Here is a 21,422-nt window from a genome sequence, read left to right as displayed (position 1 = left end):
TTCCTCCTGATGGATGATAACGCACGGCCCCACCGAGCTACCATCGTGGAGGAGTACCTAGAAACAGAATATATCAGGCGAATGGAGTGGCCTGCCTGTGCTCCAGACCTAAACCCATCCGGGCACGTCTGGGATGCTCTCGGTCGACGTATCGCTGCACGTCTTCAAACCCCTACGACACTTCAGGAGCTCCGACAGGCACTGGTGCAAGAATGGGAGGCTATGCCCCAGCAACTGCTCGACCACCTGATCCAGAGTATGCCAACCCATTGTGCGGCTTGTGCATGTGTGCATGGTGATCATATCCCATACTGATGTGGGGTACATGCGCAGGAAACAGTGGAGTTTTGTAGCACATGTGTTTCGGGGCGGTTTTCTCAACTTATCACCAGTACCGAGGAGTTACAGATCTGTGTGCCTATGCTATCAGCGCCAGTTTTGTGTAGTGCCTTGTTGTGTGGCACCACATTCTGCAATTATCCTTAATTTATGAGCATGAGTGTACATTACTAGACTTGCAAAGACGTATCTTTTACTGAAGCCCGACGTTTGGTGAGATAAAATTCCGGTGTCAGGGAGTTTGTGAATGACATTACTATGATTTTCTGAAACGAAATGGCATAAGCTTTACGAGGTGGTCTAAATAAGTTCTGCAGTCGAGCAAATATTTGCGTACTAGTTGAGTTTACCACATACAAGAACCGTGTTATGAGAAGAACATCAGGTTGCATATGCACACGTATAAAACAGACTTAGTTTTTGTAATAACACTCAAATAAATAAGACACTTGTCGTCAACCACAAAAACACGTTCTACTTATAGGAGCACTTACATAACGAATATACTATTCGAAGAAAAGCCGAAGTTGATCAAAACTGGTTAAAGCCGCATCATTAAGCTACGTCTGAAAATACTACAATGATTAAACCCCTTAATGTACAGGTGAACTAGTATAAAACTGCCGGTTTTTCAAGTAAGACAATCTTTATTTTAATTATTTAGGGTTGCCTATAGTGCATCTGCATCTATATGGATACTCTGCAAATCACATTTAAGTGCCTGGCAGCGGGTACATCGAACCACCTTCCCAATTACTCTCCATTATTCCATTCTTGAACAGCGCGCGGAAAGAACGAGCACCTATATCTTTCCGTACGAGCTCTGATTTCCCTATTTCATCATGGTGATCGTTTCTCTCTAAGTAGGTTCTCGTTTCTCTCTATCTAGGTCGGCATCAAAAAATATTTTCCCATTCGGAGGAGAAAGTTGGTGATTGGAATTTCTTGAGAAGATTAATCCGCAACGAAAAACACCTTTGTGTTAATGATGTCCATCCCAAACACTGTATCGTTTCAGTGTCACTCTCTCCCTCATTTCACGAGAATACAAAATGTGCTGCCCTTCCTTGAACTTTTTCGACGTACTCCGTCAATCCTATCTAGTAAGAATCCCACACCGCGCAGCAGTATTCTAAAAAAGGACGGACAAACATAGTGTAGGCAGTCTCCTTAGTAGATCTGTTACATTTTCTAAGTTTCCTCCCAATAAAACGCAGTCTCTGGTAGCGTTCTCGCTTCCCACGCCCGCGTTCGATTCCCGGCGGGGTCAGGGATTTTCTTTGCCTCGTGATGACGGGGTGTTGTGTGCTGTCCTTAGGTTAGTTAGGTTTAAGTAGTTCTAAGTTCTAGGGGACTGATGACCATAGATGTTAAGTCCCATAGTGCTCAGAGCCATTTGAACCATTTGAACCAAGCAGTCTCTGGTTAGCCTTCCCCCTAACATTTTCTATGTATTCCATCCCATTTTCGCCGTTCGTAATTGTAATTCCAAAGTATTTAGTTGAATTTACGGCCTTTAGATTTCACTGACTTAAGGTGTAACCGAAGTTTAACGGATTCCTTTTAGCTCTCATGTGGATGACCTCACACTTTTCATTATTGAGAGTCAATTGCCAGTTTCCGCATCCTGCAGATATCTAGTCTAAATCGTTTTGCAATTTGTTTTGATCTTCTGATGACTTTACTAGTCCATAAACGACAGCGTCTTCTGCAAACAGCCTAAGACGGCTGCTCAGATTGTCTCCCAAATCGTTTATATAGATAATGTTCGAACACAATATATGTTCCAGAATCCTGCTGTATATCGACGTTAATGATATGGGCCTGTAATAAAGTGGATTACTCCTACTACCTTTCTTGAATATTGGTGTGACCTGTACAACTTTCCAGTCTTACTGATCTTTCGTCGAGCGAACGGCGGTATATGATTGTTAAGTATGGAGCTAATTCATCAGCATACTTTGAAAGGAAGCTAATTGGTATACAGTCTGGACCTGCTTTTATTAAGTGATTTAAGTTGCCTCAATTCTCTGAGGATATTTAATTCTACGTTACTCATGCTGGCAGCTGTTCTTGATTCGAATTCTGGAATATTTACTTCGTCTTGTTTTGTGAAGGCATTCCGGAAGGCTATGTTTAGTAACTCCGCTTTGGCGGTACCGTCTTCGATACTATCCCATTGCTATCGCGCAGAGAAGACATTGACTGTGTATTTCCGCTAACATACTTCACATACGACCAGAATCTCTTTGGATTTTCTGCCAGATTTCGAGACAAAATTTCGTTGTGGAAACTATTATAGCCATCTCTCGCATTGAAATCATCGCTAAATTTCGAGGTTCTGTAATAGATCGCGTATCTGGGAGAGTTTGCGTCTGTTTAAATTTGGCATATTTGTTTCGTTGTTTCCGCAACAGTGTTCTGATCCGTTTTGTGTACCAAGGAGGATTAGCTCGGTTGTTTTTTAACTTATTTGGTATAAATCTCTGAATTGCTGCCGATACTATTTCTTTGAGTTCAAGCCACATCTGCTCTACACTTATATTATTAATTTGGAATGAGTGGAGACTGTCTCTCAAGAAGGCGTCAGGTGAATTTTTTACTGCTTTTTTGAACAGGTATATTTTCGTTTGTTTTTGGAGGATTTGGGAGTCACAGTATTCAATCTCGTCACGCCAACCCTATGTTCACTAATCCCTTTATCCGTTTTGATGCTCGAAGATACGTAACATGTCTCTAGTTATGCTTGCAGTGACACATGTTCATTTCATTGCATCTTCCGTCTGCTGTACGAAAAATTATAGCGAAACACGACACAAGTATTGACCTTTGTGTTGAAACTCTAAAGGTAACGTAGCTGTATCATTTTACCTCCGTTTTACAATTTTCTCAGTGAACAAACAGCTATTTACACGTCCTTTTGCGCCTGGCATCATAGTGCGATTCTAAGGTGCTGACTACTGTGACACCAATGATTTACTATTGCCGGTCTAGTGATGTGTGTGAGTGTGTGTGTGTGTGTGTGGTGTGTGACTTGTCTCCAGTAGTCAGCTGGGACAGGAAAGTCGGTTGTGTAAAAGGGGCGGCAGCATTCGGCCAGGTGGAACAGGCCTAGCCTTGAGAGATGTTTACGTTGCGAACCTATCACATGAAGAGCTTCGGTGTACAAGTACAGTGGTTGTTTGTTCTGTGAGCTATTTGCCACATTTTCTTACAGTAAAATCCGTGTTTCTGTAGGAATAGCTTCTCGGTTCAGATATTTGCTTGTAGTGGTGTTACCAAATAACGTGTTTACTATGTGCACATCGGACAGTCGCAGTGTTTCGTGTTTTGCACCAGAAGCAACTGCGCCGGCCTACATCCGAGTAACGGCAACGCTGCGCCGTGCCTAATACTGTAGACCCGTCCGTCGGCTTTAAAACAGACAAACCGGCAGTAGTTCGTTGTAGCGCATGCGCCGTAGCGCGGCGCAGCCTGCCACGTCACAGCCGGGCGCCGAGGGGTGGGGGGCGCGACTAGCTGCGGCTGGGCGGAGGCGTCCAGTTCTGTGCTGCACGTCACTGCCAGTGGAAGTCAGAGAGAGAGACAGAGGTCCCTGTCATACGTCTCACGTGTGAAAGTGGGGGGAACGAATAAAAGTGTTTTCTCGGGATGCACGGGGCGTTCTCGCGGGCGAAATGATATTATAGTGCGCCAGGTAGTGCGTCACGGACAGGTACTGCGGGCGTGTGTGTTTGTTGTTGTTGTCGTTAGGTGGTCAGTACGCGCGTCCTCCCCCGACGCGGAGGAGGGACTGGAACAATTTCGATGAGGATGTCGGTGCTAGGGAAGAGACAGCACTGCTACCTGTGCGACTTGCCGCGCATGCCGTGGGCCATGCTGCACGACTTCACAGAGGCGGTGTGCCGCGGCTGCGTCAACTACGAGGGCGCCGACCGCATCGAGCTGGTGCTGGAGGCGGCGCGGCAGATGAAGCGCGCCCACCAGGGCAAGCCGCCCCCGCAGCAGATGCACGCGCGCGCCGGCGTGCACGAGAACGGCACGGCGGGGCTGGTCGAGCTGGCGCCCGGCGCCCACGGGGTCGGTGGCGGCTCCGGGGGCGGCGGCGGGGGCGGCGGCCGGCAGGCGCAGTCCCAGCAGCAGCAGCAGCAGCAGGTGGCGCCCGGGCCGCCCCCGCCGCCTCCGCAGGGGTACGCGATGCACCACTCGCGCAGCAGCGCGGCGGCGGCGGCCGCGGCAGCGGTGGCGGCGGGGGCGACGGGCGGGCTGCTGGCCGAGTACCAGCCGGTGCCGCCCCCGCCGGGCGGCGCGACGGCCGGCGCCGGGGGCGGCGGCCGATCCTCCGCCCCCGAGCACGACATGGTGCGCGTGCGGCTGCCGCACCTGTCGGCGACGCATCACGCGCTGGCGGCGGCGGTCGCCTCCCACCGGCCCCCGGGGGGCCTCAAGCGCGGCCTGTCCGCGTCGGCCGACCCGGGCGACGACGACCACGGCGCCGACTCGAAGCGGCTGCTGGCCGACGACCACGGGCCCGCGGGGGTGGGCCGGCCGCCGCTCACCAGGGGGGAGTCCCTGCCCGCCGTCTCCATCAGCACGCCGCCCTTCCTCGAGAGGTCCTTCAAGGACAAGCACCCCATGAGGGCGCCTTCCTTCGACACGGCCACCGCCTTCAAGAGCAACGGTAAGCTCCGACGCCCAACCCACCTGGATCAGAGTAGCAAAGTGATCGCCTCACTGTATCCACTGCCGATAGCCAACCGCAATTATTTAAATCTGTGAATTACGTGGGTGTTATAATTATGCACTCAGGCTTGGCTTGTCTCTGAACACTATGGGACTTAACATCTGAGGTCATCAGTCCCCTAGAACTTAGAACTACTTAAACCTAACTAACCTAAGGACATCACACAACACCCAGTCATCACGAGGCAGAGAAAATCCCTGACTCCGCCGGGAATCGAACCCGGGCGCGGGAAGCGAGAACGCTACCGCACGACTACGAGCTGCGGACGCACTCAGGCACTTTCCTGAATTTGGATACGATTTATTTCATTAGTAACTAGTTTTCAAATCACCGGAGGCTCGTTGTCACGTTGAGTTGTTGCACGAACATTACAGCTGCATGTAGACCTTATGGTCGTGATGCTGGCGGAAGTACTTTTGTTTCCTCGCAATCTTGTCGAATGCTGACATACAGGACACTGCGCCTGCTTTACAATTTGAAGAATTATAATTTAAGCAGCAACCAGCTACAAGTATGGTTAAATAAATATTGAGTTTATGGAAGGTTTATGAATCTGAATAATCATTTTTCTAGATTATTTACATTGCACTGTTCTTTGATATCCATGACACACTGAAATCGCAAGGCAGTACAGTGTAAGTAAGCTAAAACATGTAAATCGTGTCGTTTCATAACCTTTTCGATAGCTAATTTCCGTTATTTCCCCCAGCGCCTGCACACGTTCCAACAAAGCTATTCATGTAACAACTCCATCTGATTAGGCTGCAAAGACTGTTTAATCGTGCATCAATCCGTATGAAAACTTGAAACAGCGACTGGTTTGCTTACTATACCCACATAAATCGAGACAGATGAAGAGTACAAGTCGTGTTGCCGGTTCACGTGTACCAGAACGCCCAATATGGCCGCCGCAGTAACAGCTGTACTGAATACTTGTGTTAATCTGGAATACTGAGTTCGCCTAGCAGTTTCGTTGTAGCTGTATCATTTTGCTGCTAACTATCGCCATTCGCGAACAGATTCTTTTGTGTGTATAAGAAATCGGCAGTAAGAACCAAAAGCAATGGCGCGGACGGTTCACAACTGTGACAGAAGGCACGGTCAAGCCTGTGCAGTTGTTAATAAAGGAACTAAATTTCACAAATGAGCTAGCGACATTGTGAGTACTTCGCGAATAAAGACCTAGGTCGCTCAATACATTTGTTGCATAGTTTCGGCTACTGCCACCAACAGATCTGCAATTGAGATTAATGGCACACACAGTGAAAAGTTTTTAACGAATTATGTGGCAACAAAAGATGGAGAAATTAAAATTTAAAACAAATTTTAAGAAGTTAACTCACTAAGATTTAGAAACTGTTACACATTTGCATGGTGGTATACAGCAAGTACCTTTAATTCTGTGTTCCTTTAACGTTAAAGATCACAAGATTACAGTAGCCGAAACAGCGTAATGTGTATAGATGGATCAGAACGATTTTATTTACGAAGTTTTCCGTTGTTGTTAGGGTAGCGACTAGTTGTTAAACCACTTTCGTTGTTCTGATCCGGGTGCAAGGCGACATACATGGTGCACGCTGCTAGGTATGGGACATCCAAGAGAAGGTTAGCAATGAGCGGTACGGGACACCTGGACACTTCACGAATTGAGCACCGTCTGTACGTTTTATTGGGGGTTCACGGTTTTGGCCGATCGCGTTAGATAGAAGTTGGGTGGCTATAATAGTTGTCACTGGTAAGATCGGGTCAAAACGCTGGAAAAAGTTGCGTAGTGAACTTCTCACACACCTTGCAATTTTTCGTGTGTATTACATATACTAAAGGACTCGGTCGCTGCCCACTATGTGATATAAAATATAGGTACTCTGAATTTACCTTGCAGTTTTAGCTTCACATGACACTGTCTTCAGTTCACATTCACTTCACCACGTCACAACCGAAACTGTCATTTTCAATATCACCGAAGTCTCGGGCTACACTACGGATCAGTGTGTCGCCATAGTATTTCAAGGGGCGCTACCATCACAAACTGCAGTTGACACGTCTCCATGACTAGTTTGTGAGTCCCACGAGTGTGGAATTAAATCAAAGGTATATTGTGCTGTTTATTTAAGATGAAATGCTCAGTAGCACTGGTCAGTTAAACAATTGGTCCAAAGACTGTTACGAAGGAAAATGACTTGCCATTAATTTTATCTCAGACCCCCAGGGAAAGATAACTATAAAAGATAGCACTGGCAGCAGAAGTAATGGATTAGCATAATTTAAAGGGATCGTGGAAGGCGTTAGGTGTGTAACCATATGAAAATATAATTTCAAGAGATGGATAGCGGAATTAAACGATTTAAAACGAAAATTCCCGATTGACTGCGGCTTCATCTGTCAGACCATGCCTACCCCAGAATAGTTTTGGCGCTTATGGGTGTCATGTTGTTATGTGAGTATCATTAGCAGTAGAATGTGACTTTGTGGCGTGCTAGTTATGCAAATGTTTATTTAAATATTTCCTTGTAACATGTCGAACAGAGCGAAATGTAGAGATGGACCATTTTATATTTTACAAACACTATATAGCTGGTCGTGGACGAATGTTTGAAAGGGGATTAGTAAGCGCTACCTGTTCGTGTCTCTCCAAAGCACAATTACAGAAATAAGAGATCTGTTGTGCCACACTCCTAAATATTATCATCGGTCGAGGTGGCGAGTGGTTGACACTTGACTCATTATTCGAGAAGATGACGGTTCAGATCACCGTTCGGCCATCAAATTTAATTTTCCAGACATTTCCGTAGATCGCTTTGGGCGAATTCTGGACGTTCCTTCGAAAAAAGAGACGGTAAGTTTCCATCTTTCATGTTTTCTGATGTCATCTACCCACTGTTCATGAAATTGTCGTTCGGAGCCCAGCAAAGAACTCCTCAATAAATCACCATCAACTTTCTTGGCTTTACATACCCCTGCCCACTTACATTTGATTTCATTTGTGATTTTAAGTGTTCCACTCTAGGCTTTGTGCTAATCAATTGGTTTGTTGTCGTATCTCAACAAGTAATTCTTATGAGGTCTCCATTGCTCAATATTTTTTGTGTGCTTATCATAATTAACGAATTGCTCTAAATCTAAAATTTACGTAAGATTACACACTGCTTCCAAACTTTAATTTTTTTTTTTTTTGCATATTGGTAGCTATATTCACTTAATATTGGCAAAACGCACCACTAGGTGTCAAATTATTTTTTTTTTTTTTTTGCTCTATTATATTATTTTCTGTTCCTGTATGGAGTCAGCGATATAGTTATTTACTGATTAATGGCTTAATACATTTACATGGTTTTTAAATAATCGCACTGGTAGCAATGATTTGTTTAACATATTTTCTGGCATAAGTTGACAATGAATCATTCAGGTCTGTAAGGTTTTTTTTATTTTATTAAGTGTTATTATTTTTCGTTCCAGGAGTAAAATGTTTGTTCCGACGTTCTTTGGTTTCGCGTATTGGGATCGTTGTTCTTCGTGTACGCAATATTTACTGCGAAGTTCTTTGGTTGAAGATTAGCGTAACTGATTGTTGTTGTGGACGTAATAGTTGCGATTGAAAGCTAATTATTTTATTTGCTGGCAGGGTATTGTGTCCAGTCATGGCAAATGATACGCAGTACACATTTTCTGTTCTCGACGGAGTATGTTGCAGATGGCAGTGGTATGTAAATTGCTTGCGTGTTGGGTTTTAAGTTTATGAATGTAAATTCTCTGCACTCGCCTAAGAAACAAGATGGAATTTAATTAGTATTTAGTTGCTGTCTATATTTGGATCGGAGATTCTTGACGGGAGACGTGCGGTTTAGTGCTCACTGCTATTTGCTTACAGTTTTTTTTTGTCTAGAACATCTGATCCCTGTGACTAGCCGTAATCGAGCGTGAAATCAGAAACAAGCTCTATGTCTTATCGGCGATGGTTTTATTGATGCTTACTACTTGGAAGAGGAAAGTGGTGACGCATTTGCCACAGCACTTAATTGACTTATCAGTTGTGTCGCTCTCTCTAGCGAGATAATTTTTGATCTCTTAATCCTAGGGACGCTTATCTTCACAAAGTCTTACGCAACACAGCATACAGAGCTTACAATCAAACCATGTGGTAGATTTATGCAACGACGTTGTTTAGCAGAGCCATTTTATGAACTGTAGACGACGTACATAACGCAGAAAAACCCCACGAAACTGTATGACGAAGGAACTAAAACGTTATGTATATGACCTATGTGTCGATCTCATTTTGAAAGTTTTTTCAGTTCTTAGAGGTTGTCTCACTTGTCACATACCAATTTCTTCAAATGGTAACATTACTCCATTCGCCTGTAGTTCACATCCATTGTTTGTATATACATTTTATTCCCGTGGAATTAACGGATTTTTAATGTGGCGATGGGGTAATTTGCAAGAATGATTGCCTATCGTAGTCACGGGGTCCAGACGATACATATCGAACGTGCGATTGTAAATCGATCATACGACTCTGGTGGCGGGCATAATATTTACGGTGGTCGCTACAGCAACGACAAAAGAAGAGCGTTACAAAAATACTTATAATTGAAAAGGAGACGACTTACCTTGCTCGTCGTCGATGTTGTTATCATGTGAAAGTCCATTACAGCGGTCTGGATGGATAATTTGGAAGAGTTGAACCATGTATTCTTCCAGACATCCCACTCGCTAACGACATAAATCGTCTGGGATACCCTAGCAACTCACAAATAATTCGCGGCGGCATGTAATTTAGAGCAACCAAGGGAACGACAGAAAACAGATAAAAATGACAATCACAAATAATTGATCACAACGCCCGCCACCAGAGTCGCATGATCGAACTGCGATCGCACATTCGATTTGTATCATTTGGACCTCGCGACTTCGATAGGCAGTCATTCTTGGAAATTACCGGCGATGGTATAAATTTGAACAGTCATTTATGCATCATTGATCGTTCCACATTCATAGTATACAGCTCGGTAACTCTTTACACAGTCATCCAGTATTTAATCTGAATGCAGCAAGATAGTTTGACCGTAACACTCTGTTAGTGATTTGCCGCTGTCCTATTTTATGTTTCATAACTGCATTACTGCCGTGATTTTCATCAGCTATACGTTAGTAAATCCATCGTTCACGGATAATCCACAGAAGTACATCACAGCCACGACTTCTGCGGGTTTGTACCTACCTTTAGTAGCCAGATTGGATGTCTTGTTAAATGCTCGGGGGGGGGGGGGGGGGGGGGGTGATATTTTTACGTCACATGATGGCATGTGTTCCACATTTCGATTCGATTTTCTTTTTGTGTTTTTGCATGGTGTCATTATTCGTATTGACGTGTTCAGGGGTGTATTGCAAGGTACCATTTATGCATTCTACAAGAATGTAGCAATGTCACATAATTGACTGTTCTTTACGTCGACAGATTCAATCAGCTCAAATAAAGCTTTATCCCGCAACAACGATGTGTGTCTTTGAACGATCAGTAGCTATTCAACCTCATTATTTGTACCGTAAACTAGAGCAGTAAGCACCTCCATCGTAAATGACTACAGTTCTGTTACCAAGTACTGTGTGCTTCATATCGACCAGTTAATGTTGAAACTGGCATGCAGAGCAACTGTACATTTGTTTCACAGTTTCAGAGGGAACGAATTCTGTGCTGGTCAGGTGAGGCTTCAGGAATACTTCTTCTCTCGTAGTTGAACCATGAAACACCTCTTCTAGCTAGTTTTTTTTCCAGTCTTTGTTTCAAGACAACCCTCATTATGTGGCATCAGTATTTACCGGATAATAACATGGCCATTCATGTTCCATCCCACAGAAGTCGGTCTTGAATCGAGTGTGACTAAAAAATTTATATGAAGTGTATCGCTAGAAGAATTGTTCCTGATACATTAACTACGGACCCACAACAATTTCCTTTATGAAAAGAAGTTTGGACATCGTTCTACTAGCCTGTTATTGAGCTGTAGTATTATTGTGGTTTGAACCTCCCTCTCATCTTTTGTCTTGTATTAAAGAGACATTTATTTGTATGTAAAGCAGAAACTTACTTTTGGAAGCAATCTAATAAATTTTTGATAGATTTCGTGAAACCTTCAGCTGCCATTCTCTCCTTCAAGTACGGTTGTACAATTCCGGCTGTAGGCCATTTTCAAGTATTTATCAATGGTTTTTAGTAGTGAATTATGCCACGTATATCGTTGCTCCTATGACTCCCATGTCACGCTCATAAAATAACTCCGAAGTGTTTTACGCGTTATTGTGCCATGTATGTTTCGAGCGTAAAACATCTCGGATTTATTTTACGAGCATAACATAGTCATAGGAGCAACGACACACAGTGCATAGTTTCATACCAGAAGCCCATCCATAAAATACTTGAAAATGGCCTAAGACCGGAATTATACAACCGTACATGAAAAAGAGAATGGCAGCTGAAGGCATCACGAAATCTTTCAAAAAATGTATCGCAGCTGCAGATCCTATCGCATTGAAAATTATAAACTGTAGTTAACGTATTCCGAAAGTAAGAGTGGCAGCAATCGCTACTGTCTACTGAACGAGCGTCGAAACCCCGTATGGACAAGGTAGATGCTTTGGAAATGTCTGAGAAATGTCTCCGGAAAGGTTTCGTGCGTTTTTGCTCGTTTAAACGTCACGCGTACTTCGCTGCAGCAGTCTAGACGAGCGTAAAGCAGTTTTTTCTTAGTGTAAAACAAATTTAAAAGGTTGTTTTTCCCGGAAGACGATGGCAGGCGGTTTGTTTGGAAGATTTATGCCGATTGATGACTTAAGAAGGGGAAATATTCGGGTACTACAATTGACAGCCATGTAGAAGACAGTCATTCGTCACTCCAGCGTGTTTGCTTGTTTGTGTACCTCGACCGGGAATCCCGACTGTTATTAGAGTTTCTAGGTGAGATATATGATGCGACGAAAGCGCTTCCTGGAATCGGCTTTCGCTGTAGGAATTCATGTACGGGAAGTGGAATAGGATGTACAGGGCATGTGTAAACTGTTGTAGCCAAGGTGTGAACTTCCGTGAAGTAACGGCAGGATGTTTGCAAGCGAGCGGTGACGACAGCCATGTGCCGTGTGCAACACTGCTGTCAGGCGAACAGTGCCTCCGCTTCCACAGCGTGTGACGTCACCAAAGCGATAACACGCTGGGCACTTGTTTTCCTTCCGCTACGAGGTGGACTTTATAAACAGTTGCTAGGCAGAAATTTCTTCAGGCAGTGTTTACAACTTTGCGGTATTCCGAAGCAGTCGGTGTCGTTACTTTTCTGTCGGCGACTAAAATCTTGGTTCAAACCCAGGGAGCTATTTAGACAAATGTTCGTGAGATTTATACGACTCTTATGTGATGATGGAATGTTTTTGCCTTATAGAGTCCAGATTAATAACTCATTGAACAAGGGTTTAAAACGTTTATGGAGTTGGAAAAACAAGCTGTAGCGAAGTTCACAAAGGTGAAGAACTCCGTTGATGCAGAAACTATCGCAGATGCTAGGTTGCCAAGAGCACGACATCCAAGAAAGATTGATTCCACTCGTATGGAGGAAGGCAGGAAATCCGGTGAATCAGTTACTTTTTCATTACCATTACAATAGCATAAAGTGTAAAAATCCGTTTGGTTAATTATTTTGTTAATATTGTAGCTGTACAAAACTCAGTTTGTCAGTAATAACATCGTAGTTCACTCTTCACGATATCACATTGCACTGTTACGTCTGCAAGCTTCGGAACGGGGAATTGGATAAAAACGTTAGAGACAAATGGGCAAAATTCGTTTACAGTAAACGAGAGTACTTAATTTGTTCTTGGCTATTTTTATTTATTTATCCTTGCGGGATGGAAGTAAATTATCAGCCATTGTTACATCGCTGAAGCAGTTTACAAATCCGTTTTTTTAAAGAAAAAAGAGCCATCCACTACTTTAATGTAAAGTGTGTAGAGGTAACATGAAGCTATAGATGGTAACTGTCACATCTGGTCGAAGCTGCAGATGTTTTATGAGGCAGGAATTTCATTATTAAGGGCTCATGTTGAGCTTCTTACAATTGGTTTAGAGTTGGATATTAGTTTCACCGTAAAACTTTTTCAGGTCACTTAATCGGCCGTTGTGGTTACCAAAATATTGTCTAATTACATTTGAGTACAGATAACCATGCTTTAAAATCATATACAGAATCTACTGTGGTTGGAACATAAATAGTTCTAAAACTGTCTTGGATGCATTAAAGGACAGATATATTCTTCAGAGAGTTTGTTAAGTGGATAGGGTAAGTACTTCTTTCTCGATTTCACCATTTCTAAACAGTGAACAAAAAGCAGTCCCCTGAGTGGATTGAAGTAAAAAAAAAGGCCAAGATAGGTCAGAAGTTTGCACGTTGGACTAGCATTCGGGCTGACGACGCTTCAAATTCTCTTCTGGCCATCCGCATCTGTTTTCCAAGGCCTCCCTAAATCGCATAAATTCGTTTGAAATGTATACGGCCAAGTACCCGCCGCATCCCTTCTCCAGTCTGAGGTTGAGTTCGTCTCAAATGATTTCGTCGTTAAAGAGGTGCGAAAACAATTCCTTCTCTTTCGTAAGCTTGTGTCTTTCAGATGTACCCCAGCTAGTAGAATGTATTATGGCATGGCATTGAGGCGTATTAGAACAGAAGAGTTCCATTATTAGAAAAATAGTATGGAGAGCTGAGTGGGACAGCCGACTAAGCGTTGCGGCTCGACAGGCTGGGTTAACCGCAGGAGATACGCGCAACATGCGGGAAATATAAATTACACTCCTGAGTGATAGGTCATGTGACACTATTGCAGCGGGGTGGGTAAGATAATAGGCACTTCCGGTCTCCTGTGACGGCTGTATACCCAGGTTTTGCACATCCTTGTTTAAAACGAACGCTCCGACGTAATTCTGTTCCCAAATCCGGTAACATGAAACGCGGTGGAGCACCTGTATTGAGTTAGGCTCCGACGGTCCCCATTCGCGTGTAAGCGTTGCATGCGGCGTATTTCAGTTTGCCATACTGCCGTTGCATAATGGATGTGTGTCTGCTTCCTGCACAATGTTTCCTGGCATTCTCGAGTTAAACCAGAAGAAACCGATGTACTCTGTGAAAGCCCTTAGGTTGAAGCGCTGTATGTGATTGAACTGGACTTACGTATTGTAACGGACGCAGTAAAGATAGTGAAGAACTATACGCCACGTGACGTGAGCTGCAACTACAGGCCAATGAGGGAACAAATATTAGCAAAACCGAACGATGTCTTGCATTGGTTTAGGATATTCGGTGGCTCCTTAATTTATTAAGCTGTATAACCTTCTATGACCTCAAGTTTCCACCTTTTCTTTTTCGTCTTGTTGCCTGCACACTTAAATTCATACGGATCGCATACTAGTCGACATGCACTCCTGACATTCTGCAGAATCTGTGGATGTGTATTGGTGGGGAATCGTAGAAATTTCGCTTGGAAGACAAGTCATTGTCCAAACCATGAGATGTGTGTGCTGACACCCAATTGGAAAATATTTATGCCTTGGCTTAATGATAGTGCAGACGTCGAATTATTAATAAATAAGCCAATGATGGTATCCCCTTTGGTAATGATGCCTTTTCTTGTTAGCGTGACGATCACATCTGGCCTTGATTTGTCTGCAGGGAAAAGTAAAATAGCATCTTATATAGCATTCTACATCGAACTGTAGATTTGGCAGTCTTCAGTTTGGGAAAAGGCTACTACTTTCTTTATGATAATGCCCAGTAGAGTTACGTAATGGTCGAACAGCAATCCACTTTTGTCGTTAAGGCAGGAACTAAAACTATTTCATGAGAAAATCGACCGTAAAGTTTTTCTTGAGATATGAGCAGTCATGTGTGTACAATGATATCTTTGGACTGTTTGTTGACATTTTGTGACTGAGACAACGAATATAAATTCTATATGCAACTATTAACGTAGTTGTCTTTAGTCTGAGGAATGGTTTGATGTAGCTTTCCATTCTACTCAATCCTGTGCAAGCCTCATCACCAAATACCTACTGCAACTTATATCCTGCACCTGCATACTGTATTCATCTCTTCTCCCTTTACAATTTTTACTCCCCCCTCCCTCCCCCCCTTCCCCCCCCCCCCAAGTTCTCTCTCTTACTAAATTGGTGATACCTTGATGTCTCAGAATGTGTCCAGTCGACCTACCCCTTCCCTTAACCAAGTCGTGTTTCAATTTTCGTATCCTCTCTTTAGACCCGTGATCTACCCATCTGATCTTCAGTATTCTTCTGTAGCACCAATTTTCAATAGTTTTTATTCTCTTCTTGTCGAAACTGTTTATTCTGCTTGTTTCTCTTCTAAACATGGCTACACTCCAGACAACTACCTTCAGAAAAGACTTCCTGTCACTTAAATCTATATTCGGTGTTAACAAATTTTTCTTCAGAAACGCTTTTCTTGCCATTGCCAGGATACATTTTTTTTCTCCTTTATTTCGGCTGTCATCAGTTTTTCTTTTTCGCCCGTATAACAGAACTCATCTACTACTTTCAGTCTCGTTTACTAATCCAATCCAGTCAGCGACCTCTCAAGACACTGTCCATTCTGTTTAACTGCTCTTCCAAGCCCTTCGCTGTCGCTGACAGAACTACAATGTCAACGAGAAAACCTCTAATTTTTTGTTTCTTCTCTCTGGACTTTTATTCCTGCGCCACATTTTCTTTTGGTTTCTATTGTTCATTGTACAGATTGAATAATAGTAGCGATAGGCTACAATCTTACTATAAAAATTAAAGATAAAAAAATGGTTACCGCCGAGTAAACTGCAATTTACGCTGTATTTTATGTCGAATCCAGTGTTTCCCCAAAGTGCACCGTTCATGAGAAAGTAGGGTTGGTAACAAATGGAAACTCCTTGTGTAATGCAAATACAAACCACAGTTTGCCCGATGCGTCGTGGATGTTTTAATCACTTGCGCTGGAGGGTAATGTCACACAAGAATCCTATCCAGGCCACTGTTTGAATGGTCAAGGCAGACTAGAATCCCGCACGAAGAAGCAGAAGGACAATTTGAGTTACAGATTGGTAAGATATGACACGCATCCTGTGCATTGAGCAATGGAAAGGGGGTGGGGGGAAAATACTTTGCCAGGCATGTTTCTAGAAAAAATAAAAAGATAACGATACTACCGAACGATTCGAGACCCGAAATGCAGTGTGGAGAACAGCTGTTCTCACTCTCATGTTTATCGGAGTATCTTTTCACCGGGTCGCATCACGCCAACAGGATCACGCATTCACATAAACACAAACGCGCGAGGCATATAAACAATCGCAGTGCTAGCCTCTGGCGAGCTATTCCTGACTGGTAAACAAGTCATAAAAGCCACAGCGCCTTCTCCCGTGTGAAGTTTGGGCCCCTATATTGCATCTCCTTACACGACACAACGCCAAACCACAATTTTAGAACTGTTGAACATAGGAGCGCGGTTATCATCCGTTACTAGTTGCTTTTATTTTATTTATTTCTGTGTATTTGGATAAACTGCAGAAGCAAACCGAAGAAGGATACCCGTTGTGAAAGGCCACAGAACCGAGCTAGAGGTTCTGAGCTTGATTAGGTTTTTTTGGGGGGGGGGGGGGGGGCGAGGGGGGGGGAAGGTTAAAATTATCGGTAGTGGTAATTCCCGGTATGAAAAAATTTGTGTCTGGATGTTTTTCTACGACGTTACATCACTTAAAGTGACCATTTTGTCAAATGAGTGAAAAATGAAAATACTGGCCATTTGAGACCCATAATGGAAGCGGTAATCGTTATAAGAGATAGTTACGTCGAATGACAGCTTTTTTTATTGGGTCCTTTGTAAGAATTTAACGTTAATTGTTTGTAAATTTCACCTGTGTTTGGTCGTTCAGGTTCGAAACAAAGATTTGCTTTTGCCGGAATTCATTTTGGCAGTTTATATATGTAATCATGATGTGCATTCTTTGCAGCTTTAGGTGTTCAGTTATTACACTCCCGAGTAATGGTTGAATTGTTAATTACTATCAAATAAACACGTTTCATTAATAACGAGAATACCCGTAGTAGGTGATCATGTTTATCCTTTGTTTCGGATGTACTTAGCGGTGTTACACAAGCGCTCGGACACGTCAGTTTATTCCTATGAGAACGGAAACTTGAGCAGGCGTTCTCAGCCGGTCTCTGTGTTTGTCTTATCCAAGACAAGCAAAGACATTAACGCAGCAGTAATGCCTTTAGGGGGAAAAAATTCCAGTTACCTTAAGTGCGCTGAGAGGTTACGCCACAGCGTCAGCTGACATTTGTTTTTGTCTCAGCATAAGCTGACAAAAGCAAATAACACAGTTTTCACCGACTATTGGCTGCGAGCAACGGTGTGACTCACAACTCGCCTGTCTTTTAAAAGACGTCTTGCTACACGACATAACCGAGACACGTTTAACGGTCGTTTCACGATCTGTACATAAAAGAAATGCCACGTCGCTTTAGCTTAGTGAACCGGCGAAAGCTGTACAGGAAACTAATTTCGTAAATCTGAGAGCCAGGCATGATTGATTTATATTTCAAGGATTTCAAAATAAGCTTATGTCAGATACCTCCATTACATGATTCCTTACCGTTTACTGATATAGTTGTTCCTCGTATTTTAACAGGCGTGCTACAGTTCAGTTGTACAATTCGTATAGTTCCAATATTAGCTTGGAAATGAGTAATGTAATATTGACAAGCCCTAGATTTTTGGATGTCAAATAATCAAATGTTGACGCTACACGTTTCGGTAGCATGCTGTCATCACTTGGTATTAGATATATATAAAGATTGATTCCCAGTGCATGTGAAATGACGAGATTTTTTCCTTTGATTTGCTATAGTCGGAATGTTACTCATTAAATATATATCAGTTGTGTATAACAACATAGGCGTGCTAATAAATAAGTGATTATAAAAGTGAATGAAAGTGAGAAATAGGCATGTATAATAAATAATTTAGCTCAAACGGCGACGGCTTGGTAGGAGCAAGAGTAGTCCAGCGTTTCGCTGTCTAGTCAAACCGGACAAAGAATAGCTGTGCATCTTTGTCTCCTTCCTTCACTTTAATTGGCTGTGACGAGACGTTAAACTACTCTCAGGGACGCAACAACCTGGCACTCGAGAAACAAACGTGACCTGGTTCTACTTTTTTGCCGTGTCTGTTCTTTTCAGTGCGCTCAATCACCACAGTTTAATTAGAAACGAGGGAAAGGTTAAGTTGCGGAGCGCATTGCCAACCAAAGTTGCCCTACTTCGGCGGCGTGACGAATTCTGCATGTGGATCTCGCACAGTATGTGTTGGCAGAAGATACCTTTTTAATCAACACTAGTTATGTTTTGTACGTTTCATTCATCAGTGAGGAAGAATTACAGCCCCACCCATGTTTGTGCGAACTTTTATCTCTTTAGGAGCACAAGGTTATTTTACGTTATATGGGGCACCAATTAGGGGCCAAGAATGAAACTTTCACTCTACAGCGGAGTGTGCGCTGATATGAAACTTCCTGGCAGATTAAAACAGTGTGCCGGACCGAGACTCGAACTCGGGACCTTTGCCTTTCGCGGGCAAGTGCTCTACCAACTGAGCTACCCAAGCACGACTCACGCCCCGTCCTCACAGCTTTAATTCCGCCAGTACCTCGTCTCCTACCTTCCAAACTATACTGAAGCTCTCCTGCGAACCATGCAGAACTATATCCTTTCTTTTAGGAGTGCTAGTCCTGCAAGGTTCGCAGGAGAGCTTCAGTATAGTTTGGAAGGTAGGAGACGAGGTACTGGCGGAATTAAAGCTGTGAGGACGGGGCGTGAGTCGTGCTTGGGTAGCTCAGTTGGTAGAGCACTTGCCCGCGAAAGTCTAAGGTCCCGAGTTCGAGTCTGTCCGGCACACAGTTTTAATCTGCCAGGAAGTTTCAACTGGGGGCAAAATTTGCCTGTGATAGAATAGGCAATAAATCTTGTAATATGTATTAAAGGATTGTGTTTCCAGTGTGAGATAAGTTTAAAAGTAATCAGTGACATTTTAACTAAACACGTAATGTTTGGAAAAGCTGTCCCAAACGTGTTAAAGTTGGTATAGTAGTTTTCTCTGGTAAAAGCAACAGTGGTCGAAACTTGGACGAGTAAAGTTTGAATAAACTAGAAATATAAAGTTCGTACTACGTCCAGAATTTTTATTTAGTCTTTGATCTCGAATTACTGCGTAATACATTCTTGTACTTGACAAAAAGTTTCAAAAACAGAAATAAAAACACATGCACAAATATAGGTTATAGTACATTGAAAACTTTCTACAAACACACGCCAATCGGATAGAATGTTATTATTTACAGATTACATTTTCCCTCTGCCCACAAAATGTTTCATTCTGAATTATCTACACAGATGGCAATGAACTCCACATCCAGAGGAGTTGGTATGAATAGACTAATGGAGATACTTTAAAAGAGAACAAAGTAGTAGTCATTAATTTACGTGAGGAAACGGCAGTTCAAATGGCTCTGAGCACTATGGGACTCAACTGCTGTGGTCATAAGTCCCCTAGAACTTAGAACTACTTAAACCTAACTAACCTAAGGACAGCACACAACACCCAGCCATCACGAGGCAGAGAAAATCCCTGACCCCGCCGGGAATCGTACCCGGGAACCCGGACGTGGGAAGCGAGAACGCTACCGCACGGCCACGAGATGCGGGCGAAACGGCAGTCTTCTGAATGAATTACTGCTGTTACTCCGTGTCAATGTTACAAAAGAGATCGACACCTTGACAAGCCTGCCAAATGAAATTTAGACTCGATTTGAATTATGGTCACAGGTAGTACCAGTCCAGGGAAAAATACGCCCTTGAGCATAAAAGTTATATTTATTTCCAATTTTTAAAATTTTGTGTTTGGCAAATATGCGATATAGTGGATCTCCTCGTAACGTCACAGTAGGTGCTGACTCCATTGTGCCGGCCGGTGTGGCCGAGCGGTTCTAGGCGGTTCAGTCTGGAACCGCGCGACCGTTACGGTCGCAGGTTCGAATCCTGCCTCGGGCATGGATGTGTGTGATGTCCTTAAGTTAGTTAGGTTTAAGTAGTCCTAAGTTCTAGGGAACTGATGACCTCAGATGTTAAGTCCCATAGTGCTCAAAGCCATTTGAACCATTTTGACATCATTGTGTACATCACAGCTGCACCTTTCCCGGAGTCTTTAGTTATGCCCGCATGCGACCTCTATACTTTGGACATGAAAATAAACAAAGGTTTTCTCATTGCTGTACATTCGCAATGTGCTTACAGTATTTGAAACTGGACTGTTCGTGAATCCGTATATTCAGATATGTTGGAAATATGTTTCAGAAAGATGCGTTAGAAATCAGTATCTGAAGTTAAGTCGTATCATCGTGCAACAGCGAAGAAGCGTTCTTGTGCTTTACCACTGTCTGAGAGAGCATATTTCGTTTGAAAGCGAAGACTAATTTATGTTTACTAGTAATGTTAAAGTTCTTACTTTTATACGTTCACAACTGTAAAATTTTCCGCGCACAAATTAGTGCTCTGTCGTTGGTTGAAGTGCAGATTCCAACATTTGTGTGAAGTAATATCAATATCCGTGGTCGGTCCTGTGAAGGATGTATGTACTTCAGTTAAAATTAAAGGTGTTTTGTACGTTGAAGAGGACCGATGTCAGGTAAGAGTTTACAGAAGTTATATGCAGCAATTGTATAGTGTAGCCAATAAGGGTGACGTGCGTTGGAACAGTATGGTAGCTTTTTACGTCGTCGTCTTAGTATTATTTCACATATTTTGGAAGTGTTTACTACCGAAGACTTGACCAAAAGCCAAAAGCAGACCTCGCTGGTAGTAATAGGTGGATAAACTGTACCACTGATTACAATCAGAGCAGCGCTTTCGTCATCTTGGGTTTTGCTGACTTGTCCAGTCATTATAACAGTCGATAATGAGAGACAAACGTTCCGAATATAACATAGTACGAAGCGTGGTGTTGGAGACCTGAGGAACTCAAATAGGACTACAATGCCGGTGGCGTTGTGATATTTCTTGTCATACCGACCACTCCCACACCCGGAAAAAAGGCTGAGCAGTAACCCAGTGGCATTATTAAAATAGTGTAGGAAAGGACGGAAAATGGGCAGGTAACCGTCTGATGTAGATAACTCATTGGATGTATTAGGCATAAAATGAAAGGACTGGGCTTTTCAGAACGGAAATCGACAGATGGAACTCAGCCAGCGGGTGGGAGTG

The 21,422-nt window shown here is 43.2% G+C and overlaps 1 protein-coding gene across 1 annotated transcript in view; it reads left to right on the top strand.

Moving 5' to 3' along the window:
* The first annotated feature begins 3,863 nt into the window (after window positions 1–3,863).
* Window positions 3,864–21,422, top strand: part of LOC126425229 (interferon regulatory factor 2-binding protein 2-B) — an 82,742-nt gene continuing 65,183 nt past the window's right edge. Inside the window, exon 1 of the mRNA XM_050088185.1 lies at window positions 3,864–5,020. Coding sequence (XP_049944142.1) covers window positions 4,147–5,020 — 874 coding nt within the window. The 5' untranslated portion in view covers window positions 3,864–4,146. The remainder of the gene's footprint in view (window positions 5,021–21,422) is intronic.

Source organism: Schistocerca serialis, chromosome 10 (assembly GCF_023864345.2).
Source record: "Schistocerca serialis cubense isolate TAMUIC-IGC-003099 chromosome 10, iqSchSeri2.2, whole genome shotgun sequence".
NCBI lineage: Eukaryota > Metazoa > Arthropoda > Insecta > Orthoptera > Acrididae > Schistocerca > Schistocerca serialis.
This window is presented reverse-complemented; position numbering and strand designations above follow the sequence as displayed.